We start from the raw sequence: 14,311 nt of genomic DNA on the forward strand, positions 1-14,311 counted from the left end.
TGTGCATTTAAAATAAATAGTACATACTATATTCATGTATGAAAAATTAATAGATTTTTGTAGAAAAATTAATAGATTTAAATTTCATAATCAAATAAATTACAATATATTATGGTCAAACAAAAATGTTTAAAGTTTGAGCAAAAATTTAATAAAATACTAAAATTATTAATATTTTTATAAAATAAAACTCTATAAAAATAACTATATATTACAATAGTTTGCGATATGATTGATAAGAACAACTTAATTATTATAAATAATTTATCCACAATTTAAAATAATTTACTCTTAGTAAAAATATAATAAAGAAGCATAATTAAATTTTTAAAAATAAGAACAAATATTACTCACTTTAGAATTCTTTGCAACTTCAAAATCTCTTGGCATGGCGGCAAGCCATTTCTTACGTATTGGGAAATCCAAAATTTAATGCTTTTGTACCATCAACTTTGTAAAATCCTCTGCAGTTTGGTACACAGCACTCATTGGCAATTATCCATAACACTAAGAATTAAATTAATGCTGACATTTACAACATTTGTTGAATAAATATAAATTTTACGAAGAACGTTGACACCAGAACACACACGGTTGTTTACAAATTCAAATCAAAAATATTCGCCAATTGGCTGAATGCCGACACAGGTTATAATACTTGAGAATATCGCCAATGGCTCGTTTGATCAGATTCGGAGTTTTTCGTAAAAATAGCTACCCTGACTGGTTTCCCTCTGGGCCTAACTCTACTACGTCATCATCGCCTATAGTAACCCGTCGTGAGGCTTGATTCCTTTCTAGGAGGTATTGGTTCAGTTCACACTCAAGTTACAAACATCCGTTAGAAACATTGTAAATTGTTTGACATTCATTCATATATATATGACTAGATGTTAGTGACTTTCAATCATTTAAGAAGTTATTATGAAACAACTACACTAAGGCAGATTTAAAAACAAATAAAAATTGAGACACTAATTCTACATTGATTACATTCTAATATTTATGTACATTAGGATTTTAACAAAACAAAATTACTCGAATCAGTCAAGCTTAGAAATCACTGATTTTGATCAAAAATGTCAGTGCAAACTTAAACAATTTAATAAAACAAGCATTGCAGTCTAATTAAGTAAAAAGAGATTTAAAAATTAAAAAGTTATAGAAGGACTTAGCTGAAAAACATGTTAAGTAGAGCTGGGCGATTTTTAGTGAAACATCATTAAAGTACCAACAAGGATAAATATGAGGTACATTATCGTTAATGAAGAATTGATGAAATAGTGAAAATATTTTTCAATTTGAGAACGACTGTTCTTTTATGCTTGTAAAAAAAGCAGTGACCTTCTTTTTTTTTCATTTATCCCCAGAGAAACGATACATTGGATGTAGAAACAAATGTTTAAATTTATTATTAGAACAAATATCAAAATTTAAGTATTTTTTAATGAATTATGAAATTCATTATACAAACTATTTATCTAGCAGGGATCAGTTTGGTAGAAAAGTAAAAAGCTAAAAATTGAATAATGCGCAAAATACTTTAAATAATTGAAAAATTCATGATTTTGAGAACCAGAAATTTGAGCAAGAGAAAAACTTATGTCGGAGGCATATATTCATACATTATTTAAGCTATGATAAAAATATCGATATTGTTTTGTTAAATTGCATAAATATGAATCTTGATGTGTGATTTTAAATCAGGAGTCGGAAAAGTAGAAGTTTTTTTGAAGAGGCAAAATTCTTTTTATTAAATTGAAAACTCTCTGATTTAACAAGTTTTATTTAAAAACAAGCAAATATCTGGGATTAAATTTAATTTTTGTCCTAGATTTAACAATTAATTGCACAAAAAGAGCAAAATGAAATCAATTTAATACCATTAAAACATTTTAAGAGTGACTCTTGGTTTAAAAATGGAAGAAAAAACATATTAAGATTTAAAACAAAATTCTCTAAATGGAATAATTTAATAACCAACCAATATTTTGAAGATAATCATTATTTTTCAACTGATAATTGGGATAATATTTTTTAAAATAAATTTTCTTCAGTGGAATTCAAATAACAGAAAATAATTTTTAAGTATTGTAATGTTCTCCTTACCATTTACAATACTTTAACTGGCTGAAAAGATTTTTGGCTGAAATTTTTTTATAACTTTTATTGTAACATCCAAACGTTGAATAAAGATCCATATCAGCAGTACAATTGTATAATTAGAATTAATCAACTTTCAATTTAGACAGCTGGAGAGTATTTAAAACTGGCCTTCAAACAACTCAAAATGAAGGTATCCATAATGATATGGCATCACTCACGAGTTCTACTCAATAACATAGATTAAAGCAAAAATAATGTAAATTAGTTGATTCGAAAAAAAACTACCATGAATGAATTATAGATCCTGACAGTATTAAGCAATATTTTCTGACATCGCCCAGCTAGCACTAACCTAAAGAAAGACACCAACAAAATCACAATCTATTGAAAATTTCATTTTTTAATTTTAAATTAGTTTCAGTGGTTGTTATTAGAATTTTTTTTTTTCTTTGTTATTACTCTCTAAAGTAGAAAATACTCAATAAAACTGTTATAATATTTGTTGATTCAGTACAGTAAAATATACAGCTAATTTTTGGAGTTTAGAAAATAAATTTAAAAAAAAAAGAAAGAATATCTTGCAATACTACTTATTTTTGACATAAAAATTCATATATAATTTATTTTGTAGCCTAGCATTAAAATACATCCATGATATATAAAGTTTACAATAAAAAGTAAGAGAAACAAATAATATTGTCAAAACAAAGATTAAATAAATGAATGCAAAGATTTATCAAGGAAAATTAATGTAAAAAAAAATGTGCATTAAACAAAATCTCACTTCGTAACAGTAAGGAAAAACTTTCGGAATTCCAACAAATCTTGAGCAATAGTTTTTAAAATAAACGACAATGTATGAGCATGAGGCAAAAAAACATGGAATCAAAGCATGATGAGATATATACATTTGCAAATGATCTATAAAAAATGTCTATAAAGCTATTAAAACAAAAAATACTTTGTATATGTAATAAAATAAACCTTTTTCTTTAAAAAAAAATATATGCATACATACATAAAGAAAAGAAAAAAAAAGAATTTAAAATAAACCTAGATTTCAAAATCTCTTTTTAAAAATCTAATTTATTGCATTTCAAATTTATTGATCTTTTCATAAAATACAGCAAAAAAGGTAAAATATTTGAAAATGATATGTTTTCTAAATGTAAGTAACTTATAAATACAGAAGTCTAGAAAATATCACTTGATAATTTCAAGTACGTAAAAAGGACAACAAATTTATATTTTGTTCATACATGTCAAAAGTCAACATATTAAACACATTATAATAAATATGAAATACAATTATTTTTTTTTAGTTGAAATTTAAATTCGAGTAACTTAGATAGATCTCTATTTTTGCTTGGTGATCGTAGTTTTTACTACCATTGAACATTAAAAATATTAGATCGGGAAAAAAATATTTTATATTATTTCAGTTGAGACATTAGATAGTTTTAAATTTAATACAGCAAAAGCAACAAAAGGAAATATAACTTTTATAAAAAATAAATGCCTAGAATAAAATGCATACTAATTTTTCAAAAATCTTAAGTTCATGTCAACTAGTTTAATCATGCTAACATAATGAGAGATACTTGTAACTAACTGAGATTCTCATTTATATAAATAAGGCAGACAATGAATTAGATATAGTAATAATATTTTTAAATTTAATAGCATTATTTTTAAATTTATGCACAGCAATAATATAATAAATTATAAAAAATATTTTAAAATGTTATAAATAATTTTAGGCATAGCTTCTTAAATTAAATTTATTGCATAATATTTAAATATCAGGCATGCCACAAGATATTGATTTTTACTAACATATTTATTTCATAACATATAAAATTGGGAACTTGGCACATTTTCAAACACAATGTTATAGAAACAAATTCACAGTATGATATTAGCATCAGAAAGCTTCACGTTGGTTATTATAAGCTTAGCCACACAACAATTTTTTTTCACACATGTGCATTATGCTCTTGTCAAAACACTCAATATCAGATTTAAAAGTTTTCAGACTTTCCAAAATATGCAATAATTGTGAACACAACAGAATAAAAAAATTACAACTTTAAAAAAATAATTCTTAACTTCTTAACTATGCTCTTCGCCAGTCATAAAGCAATTAAATGAAATTTAATGCAATATATTTTACACAAAGTAAAAATAAAAATCTTGACAAAACATGAAGTTTTAAGTAAAAAATCTATTTAAATACATATAATACAAACAAATTTTATACATATCACATTTTTCTGAAAACTTTACAAAAACAATGCTATGATACTTCATCTTTCTTTCAGATATACCTTTAAAGATTATATCAAATCTCATCCAACAATCAGATCATCTACCATGGAATGCTTCAGGTTTAGACATACCTGCCATTTAGATTTGGATCCCATCCAATTTACTAGGACTTCAAGCATGGAAAGCTTTGGGCGGTTTAGAGCCAACAGGCCTAGTTCGTTTACGACCTTCAGGATGCACCGAGTTTGAACAGGGTAAAACAATATGATTCGGTACTGAGAAGTGGCTGTACTTCCTTTTTAATCCGAAAGGTATACCGGGTATCTTGAACGATTCGTCGGACTCTTCGACGCAAAATACTGCAGTAGCTGAAATTCCAGCTTTGGGCGAAAGTTCCTTCCATGTTTTGGCAGCAGAGTTGCAGTTGCGTAGCATCCACAAATCACGATCTTCAGAAAGTCTTCGTTGAAGATTGGTCATTCTTTGTGCGGACTTCAGTTCGTCTTCTGAACAACAACGTGTTAAGGGATCGTGCGAGGAATTTTTAAACTTCTCGTTATCTTGCATACTGCAGCTCCTTCGGAATGAAACGATTCCATCTCTGATTTGGCAACCATTCCGGGACGCAAATGCCCAGACCTCTCCATTTATAAGAGGATCACTTCTACCAATGTTTTCAACGGTATCCTGAGAATCGGAGACATTGTGGTTGTTCTCGCAGCTATCTATAGCACTTTGGGGGATAATGCAAACCTCATGTACTCTGTTATCGTCATCAATAATAATGTTATTGTTGTCTTCTTCAGCATCTTCAAGCTGATCTTTGGAAAGGAATAGATTACTCAAGCTGCCGCTATCTTCTCGATTATACATACTTAAACTCGTAGACGGCTCAACTTGCACAGTAACAGATGCTACAGTTTCTTCTTCACTTTCATCCAAGGTGTGAAGAGATTGTTCTGACACTGACCTGTGCTTCCAACTTACAATGGCAGAGCCAGAAGAAATTTCAGATTCTAGAATTGGAGACAAAAGAGGGGCTGGTGATGGACTTCTGTGATGCCTTCTTGATACACCTTAAAATTAAATGACATGTTATATTTAATTGTTATGATAAAAAAAACAAGGATTATTTTAAATATTTATGCATTATTCAGAATTGAGCAAGAAAAAAGTACAAATCACAAGGAGAGATCCTTAAGTATTACTCATCAATTTTATAACATACTTTTTAGCGATAAATATTTTTTAAAGATGAGTATAGTATAATTAAATGTGAAAAAATAGGTCTAGTAAGATAATAAAAACTTATAATAAATGCTGATAATAAATATTTTCCTATCAAAAATAGATATTATATTAAAGATACTTTAGCAAAGTTCATATTAAAAAAAGAAGAAATTTATTCCCTGATAGGTTTCCCAGATAAATTTACAAAAAATTACAGGTTTAAAAAAATTAATTACTATATTTAATAGAAAAGAAATAATCATAATGTAATAAAAACAGTTTAAAAATAAAATGAAAAGTTAATTCAAAATGTACTAATGTCAATGATGTAAATTAGATGACTAAAAAAATTAGATAATAAATATAAAAATTTATCAGAATTTAAAACAAGTATAATAAAGGATATAAAAAAGTGATAATACAGTTTACACTTAAATTTTTTAAAGATAAATAAATAATGGAAAACTAAAATTGCAACGAGAGAAAAAAACACAGGAACAAAGAAATAACAGTTAAAGTTTTTTAACGCCAAATGTTTCTGTGTTCCATCTTACCTTAATACTTACTAACATTAAAAATGTGCTGTGAATTAAATAGAAAAGCAACACAGACATAAAATCACATTACATATATAAATTAGTGAACGGTCCCCAGTTATATATATATATATATATGCATACAAAACTTTGATTAAAAAAGTCCTTCAAATTTAATATTTTATTAAAATTAATAGTCAGATTCAATATTTCAATTATCAAATAATTAAAAAAAATTAATAATTTTGGAAAAACTAAACTTTTGAGTAACTAAACAAAAACCTCTACATCTCACATCTTTGTTAAAAATCATAAAAGTAAAGCGAAACATTTGCCAAGTTTAAGGAATCCTTGCAATGGCTATGAATCGTAACAGATTATAAGCATAGTCTTTGATATTGCTTTAAATTATAAGGTTTTTCTCTCTTTTTTTAATTCTTTGACTGTAAAATTTAAAAATGGTTTGACTGGGAAAATTAAAAATGACAATGCATAAAATTTAAAACAGTTGGTAGAGGCAATTTAGATTGATTTCAACTCATCCGCTTAGGTTTTACTGAATTTTTATATTGTGAAAAGGATTAAATGCAATATTTATTTTTAAACTATAGAAAATATGTGCTGATTATTTTTACATAGCAATCCACATTAAAATTATTACATAGGTACAATCTTACTATGGCTATAAGTTTGATTAGGTGATGAGGTGGAACTAGAATCATCTTTATCATTATCTGTTATTGTATCTTCTTCTTCGGTGTCCACTGGTGTTTGTTCTAGTTTTTGTAAGTTTCCCTAAAATATAATTAAATGTTATAAATAAAGAGTATTAGGCAAAACATAGATCATTTAATAAAAGTTAGTTACATAGAAACTTCAAATGTAGAAAAAATGTATAACTTGTTAAATGAATGGAGGAAAAAAAATCACTTTCATTTTTATGAGCTACTAATGCTACAATGAGTTAAGTTTGTATTTATAAGCAGTTTGTACCAAATCAGCATTACATTAAAATTCAGTACATAAATTATAGTACAAACTCTAGCTTCTGCAGGCATAGCTATCAAAGAGGGGGGCATTTGTTCACGGGTGCAACCTCCTTAAAAATGAATTCTAGAAAAAAATGCTTTTCTCTTCTAAATATTTCCAGTTTCAATTGATTATTGCGTTTTCAAATTCTTATACAATTTACCTAAAAATTGAACAGTATGTTTATTAATATAGTAGTTCACTAACAGGCAGTAAGTTATTTGATAAAATAACTTACTGCATTTAGTTAGTTATTTATTTTTAAACAAATTGGTGATGTATTGAATGAAAAATAGCTTTAGAAAAAACAATTGCCACTAACTAAACACAATCAAAAACATCTAAGTGTAATCGTAACTACATTAGTAACATACATTCTTAAATTTTAAACATAAACGAATGAAAATTTACGAATTTATCAAATTACTTTGTTTTAACCATTACGTAAGGTTTAAAAAACGATGACAGGTGCGGTCGATTTACCAAACTTAAAATGGCCTCAAAAAGCCCATTTTAAGACCTACACAAAATATAAGGAGCATTAAAACAGCATGGACGTCGTAAATCTTAGCTTTGTCTCTGGTTTCAACGCCAGAATGTTGATATGAACTTTAGAATAAGAACTTGCGGAAATCTTATCAAACATTTTAATTTAAAAAGAATTTAAGGTTGCTGTATGATATTATTTGAATTTAGATGCCTAGATCAATGAAAACTCCAAGGACTAATAAAAAAAAATACTTGAAAATAATTAGCTTCGGTAAAAAACAACTAAGTCAGGAAAATTTTATAACAAGGAATGTTGTAAATTTGTCAATTTGAAAGTGTTATAAAAATAGTTCATAATATGTCATTAAATTTCAAAAAATTTTAAACTAAATAAAGTGAAACATTTGTTAACTGACCTCTTTCTTTCCACTTTTGTTCTTTGGACTTGTAGATTTTTGGCGAATATTAATGGGCTCCAAATAATGCCGTCTACGATGTGGACTGCCTATGTATACATTTCCAACATATTTTTCTAAAGGGCATTCTCCTTCATCGTTAGTACCAGCACATTTATTTTCAGTAACCACAGGCATTGATGGCCTCTTACTATCCAAAACCCTGTAAACATAAGCATGAATTTCATTGATTAAGATTAAAAAATAGTCCAGAAATTACTAATGAGGTGTTTAGGAAAAAATGAATGGTTATAGAAATACAGTCATAACCTTGAAAATAGTGCTATATTAAAATCTCTTACAAAAGAAATTTTTTTCCTTTTTTTTGGAAACTTGATTAGAATTTCCTACAGAATTATCTTTAGACCTGCAGTTCCAGAATGGTGTTCCGCAGAACCATAAGGTTCCACGAAAGAGTGAAAGGGATTTAGCGAGTTAGCACTTTTTATAACCAGTTTTGAAACCTCTAATTATATTTGGGTCCAACCGATAATTCATAATTTATTTAATCATAAGGTTGCCTTTATGAAATTATTTAAGTAAAATGCCAATGAAATAGGAATTATATTTTTTAAAGGAAAATATTACATTTCTAATAATAATATAATGAAGAAATTAAGAAAAAAACAAGCATTTATTAAATACATCATTAGCATTTCCTATCTAGCTTTTCAAATCAAAATAGTTAAATTTTCTATTAAAGAAATGGGCTTTCATAATAACTATTTTTAACACTCATAACAGTTCTTTAAAGTTTACATTTTAAAATGAACCATAATTCACCTTATTTCAATCCTTTTCAGCTTATGTATATATGTCGCTTTGGTGAATGTCCGAAGTATTTGCTATATCCGATTTGATATTAATTCAGGCATCGATATTACTATATTTATTCGATATTTTAATATCTGCTGAGGATAGATTAGGAGAAACAACAGCATTCAGAGTACCACTTAAATGCATACCAGGCAGTGGTACTTAACTTTAAAAAAAATCAGCTTAGGGTAAACCGGGCAAATGTTCACCAGGCAGTGGTACTGAACCTTTAAAAAAACATTAATGTAGGGCATACTGGTCAGTGGCACATAACTAGACCTACTATATATTTTTGACATTTACCAAAGCTACTATGTGATTGTCAACATTCACCAGAAGTCAGCAACCACCAACTTCGGTCATTCCCAGTAACATATACATTAGAAACAAATTTGTTACTAGACTAGATATAACACATGGATAGCAAATTTTACTGTCGGACATAAATACTTATTTAAGAATATTAATGATAAAACGGTGAAAAATCTTCATTCCTCTAATTTATTTTAAATGTAGTCTTAATGGTTATAACGTTCACAATTACCTTAATCTTTAATTATAAGGTTGAGGTTCCATCGAATGAAGATTGTTTATTTAGAGTTATGTAGCTGAAAAAAATAGGGAATTTGCTGCTTTAGACATTCTTTGTCCATTTATGCAGTTAAATAAAAGATGAAACCTAAAAGATTCCCTTCATTTTAAATTGCAATAGTTGGGAATCATTAATTTGACTTACTTGTGCAAATGGGGGGATGGGAAATTAAACGAATAAAGAGACACATCTAACATGTTTTTATCTACTTAAACCTAAAAAATTTCAGATTCTGGGCAAAATAGAAAATAAAATGAATAAAATAAATGTATTCTAAGCTCTAAGCTTATGTAACTGAATTAAAATATCACATTTAATCAAAATAAACTAAAAATATTTTAAAAGTGCACTAACCTATTTTGAGCATTATGTTGTAATTCCCATTCTTCACCTTCATCTCCCTTTCCATTTTCTTGTGATTTTGGTGAAATTTGGTTCCCCTTTACAAACAAGTATAAAACAAATTAGATGTTTATAAAAAAAAACTAAAGGTGATCACACCCTTCAAATTTGGGGGCGAGCTGCATCTAAAAAATTTCAAGTGGCAAGCGAAGCTAACAATTTAGCTTTTGAAATGCATGATTACAAGATCTTAGAGAAATGTATATTAGAAAATTATTAATCTATAATCGTAATTACAGACAGACAAAAGCTGTAAGAATTGTGTGTTAAGTATATATAGTTTACTATATATTTTTATATTTACTATATATTCACACTATATATTTTTTTTATAGTTTCAGCTTGAATTCTTAAAATAGTTAAATTATATGATAATTGTTTAAAAAGTAAGGAGATGTCCACAACTAAGGCAACACTCCTTTTCGACACTTTTGACCACCATTGCTCACCTTTGTCACAAAATATCAATTCACTATACTTCTTTCTACTCCTTATTATATTACACAAAGATATACTTAAAGTTCAAAAACAAAACCCACGCTATATTTAAAAATTTCTTATATATTTTTTACTATGCATACAAATAACAATGATTCCATGTGTACTTGATTTGTTGGGAAAATGAAAATAAAATTTTTATTTTAACCAAGATGCACGTTATCACACTTCTTGTTACCCCTTCCTCCACCTTGCAAATCGCTTTCCTCTTTTCAAAGAGCGACCAAGCAAGATCATTAGAGAAAAAAGATTTACTTAAAAATGAGTAAAAACACTGACACATACTAACTAGAGAAACTAGGTTCTATAATTTTGGAGGGTCTGGATTCTCTTTGAGAATTGAACATTTTACCTGGCAATATTATTAATTGAATCCAAGTACCTGACAAAATTTATTACGGAGCCCAGTGTTATAACATTCATGAAAATCCTATAATTTTCTATATAACAAATAATTTACTAGATATAATTCTAAGGAAATTTATTAAACACCTAAAAAAATAAACATGCTTTTATTTTTAGATTTTTTCTTTAAACTTAATTTTAATAAAAGTTTCTTAAAAAAAATTTGGATAATTATTTGGATGCAAAATGATAAACCTAAAACTTTACTATGAAGTAGAAACATCTGTTAATAGTTGACTTTATAATTCAGTTTAATTTAATGTGTATTAAATCATTTAACTTAAATTTTTAATAACATTTGTTATTGCAGTCTCAGTTAAATATAGGATATTTTTAAAAATATTTTAATAAATGATAAATAATATTTTAATAAATGATATTAAATGAAAAATCTTTTAACTCTTGTGGTTTAATTTTTAGTCCTCCAATAACCAAGGCTAAACATATTTTACATGCAAAGATCTGCTTTAGAGCAAGCTTTCAAGCTTTAGGAATTGGTGGAAAATCTAATTTTATTACTAATGTTAAATAGAAGAATTATTCGTATAGTGCTTTTGTTGTCTTTAATGTTACCCTAAAAACACCTAAATTAATCAACAAGGGGCAAATTTGCAACCATGAAAAATTTTCTTGCAAAAAGTATGTGTATTTGCATAACACAGAAAATAAAACCACAAAAACTTCCCACGGTTAGCCTGAAGATAAAAATCCTTTAACCAGACTGGTTGGAAATTTAATTTATTAAGCTAGCGAGTAAGAAATATGTTTTCTACTACAAATTAGTTTAATGTTGAAAATAGCTAATTTTATTCATATATACTCCGTTTCAATATAAATGTAAAACTTATATTGGAAATGTAATAAAATTTCTCCAAATGAGTTTCTTAAATTATGTAAAAATAAAAGTTTTCGTTATTTTACAAATAAAAACTACTTTAAAAAATTCATCAATTTTTGTTAAAATAATTAGCACTGTTTCAACATATATTTTAAATTTCAATCAAATTAATCTTCAATGATATCTAGATTAATAATAGTAATTAATATTCCCTTTGTAACAATATTTCTCTTGATTATACTTCTATAAAATGCTAAAACTTCAACAACGAAAAAAAATTTATAAATAAATACGTATTACTTATTCTTACTTTCAGAAAGCAAATTTAGTAAGAGTAATACATGTACATTGTATTTCCCCACAATTGCCTTAGAATTTTACTCATGGTTTTATTAATTTTAAATAAAAATCGATGCGATTCTCAATTTCTAATTTTGTATTTTAGCTACGACATTAATTTCAGAAAATTAGTTTTCAGCAACAGATTTCAAATGTCAGCAAACACTTTCCTCTGTTCCAAAGATGTTCACTTTGCCAAGGTTTCCCTGAATTTAAACTCTGCAGAATAGTAGAATATGTCGTGCAAAAACCATTCTTATAAGGCAAAAAAAAAAAAAAAAAAAAAAAAAAAAAAAAAAAAAAAAAAAAAAAAAATTACACAGGGTGATTTTCCAAAGAATTAAAATGCAAAATATAAATTTTTCGCCCATGTAAACAGATAAGAAATTTATGCTAAAACAGTTTAAAGCTTATAATGTAACAATAATTTTTCAGAAATATAAAATACCTTTTTTTTAAGGTCATATGACGACATATAAAACCAACAAAACAGCTTTAATTATCTGAACTGAGTGACATATACTAACAGTTTGTTAAAACATAGGTACTTAACTCTATATAATTTAGATATGTACTACATAAATGATAGCAGAATAAGTTATTATAATGAAACATTTTAGAGTAAATAAGGTAAAATTGATGATCTAATAACCAAATAAAATATTGATTTAAAAATTTCTAAACAATACTCAAATATTAAAGAAAAAGAAAATACTGCAATAAATTATGTTAATCTTGCAAGCAATTATAACAATCCATAAAATTATACACAATACCTTTTTAGTTTTCATTTGAAAAATGTGAATCGGACATTTTGGTAATAAAATTGGCTTTGGTTTGTTCTTTTCAATCCTGTTAGCAGAAGATGCAGAAGGATCTCGTTTATGTACTATATAGTCGTAAGTAGAGAAATTTTGGCACACTAGGAAGGAAAAAAAAAATCAATTATAAATATTAAGTATTTTTAAATTAACATACATGTAAAATTACAAGTGCTCCATCAATCATGTTCTTGAATTATTTCAACAATTCTTTTGATTAACTTTTTTTTTATTCGAAAACTACTGTCAAAAACCCAAATTTTGGAGAATAAAATATTAAATAATTATAAAAAAAGAATGTCAAATTGCAATTTATCCAAACTCAATTTGTTAAATTAATTCCTTAATTTGTTTAATTATTGAAAATCAAAATACAAAAACAATTATCTTATGAAAAAACACTTAACAATCATCTCATTCTTTGCATGCTACTTTGTCTGAAAATTAGTAAAAAATAAGCAAAAAATGCCATAGATAAAAAACAATGTGAATATTATATTTATCCACTATATTGAAGAAAACAAAAACAAAAAAATCTCAGATAATATAAACACATTAATATTGAATAATAAATAAAGGAAAATATTACCAGAATGTTTTATACTTACTTAAAAAAATATGAAATCCTAACAGATGACCAAGAAGAGCAATAGCTAATAGTGACAAAGCAGCTGTGATAAAAATTAAGCAGATCCAAATGGTTCCTTGTATTTGAAAAGTTAAAAAAATTAAATTGTCTGAAAAGAGATATAATAAATTAAAAATTACGACTACTTTTTAAGCAGTCAGTGAAAGAACAGAAAAATGTGCTAGTGTTGACAACCAATAATATTTCATATTAACAATAGCAATATTTTAAAAAAATGTTACAATTAAACAAAAAAAATTTGTAAATACAATTTTTAACACAAATACTAACACACAAATGCAAGAAATTTCTGTAAACTAAACTTAAAATTAAGTATGCCATAACTAATTAAAAATTTCAGTCAATGTAAAGAAAAGAAGAAGAAAAACATTTTTCTTAATTATAATGAAAGCTTTTAGCTTCACTAAACTAAAATAAAAAAGGAAATATTAATTTTTATAACAATTATAGTTTCCCCTCAATTGAAATATTCAAATGTTTAGACTGTCATGTTTTATAGTAGGGGTGCACAAGCTTTTTCAGTGAAGGGCCACATGCACAGCAGATTGACCAATGAAGGGCCGCATGCCAAAGTGTTTAGACCGACATATTGAAAGCAATTGTTGGTGGTGATTGTTATATAAACATCATTGTTTATATAACACTAAATTCTTTTTGTCGGTTAACCTTGTAATCTCTTTGCAGAAAATACAATACTTTAAAACGTTTAAAATTAGAAAATGCAAAACTGATTACTTAAGAAGGAAAACAGAATTCGAAAATCAGAATCAATTTATCGGAAAAAATTTAGATAAATTGAAATAATTAAAAAACTATGGAAAAATTGAAATTTTTTTTA

General features: G+C 26.5%; 1 protein-coding gene across 1 annotated transcript in view; it reads right to left on the minus strand.

The window, feature by feature from the left end:
* Positions 1-2,696: 2,696 nt before the first annotated feature.
* LOC107450896 (palmitoyltransferase ZDHHC1) overlaps positions 2,697-14,311 on the minus strand; it is a 20,971-nt gene continuing 9,356 nt past the window's right edge. Inside the window, exons 7-12 of the mRNA XM_016066829.3 lie at positions 13,433-13,561; positions 12,780-12,925; positions 9,876-9,961; positions 8,075-8,276; positions 6,818-6,935; positions 2,697-5,450 (exon numbers count right to left, since the gene is read on the minus strand). Of these exons, the coding sequence (XP_015922315.1) occupies positions 4,546-5,450; positions 6,818-6,935; positions 8,075-8,276; positions 9,876-9,961; positions 12,780-12,925; positions 13,433-13,561 (1,586 nt within the window). The 3' untranslated portion in view covers positions 2,697-4,545. The remainder of the gene's footprint in view (positions 5,451-6,817; positions 6,936-8,074; positions 8,277-9,875; positions 9,962-12,779; positions 12,926-13,432; positions 13,562-14,311) is intronic.

Source organism: Parasteatoda tepidariorum, chromosome 1 (assembly GCF_043381705.1).
Source record: "Parasteatoda tepidariorum isolate YZ-2023 chromosome 1, CAS_Ptep_4.0, whole genome shotgun sequence".
Taxonomy (NCBI): Eukaryota; Metazoa; Arthropoda; class Arachnida; order Araneae; family Theridiidae; genus Parasteatoda; species Parasteatoda tepidariorum.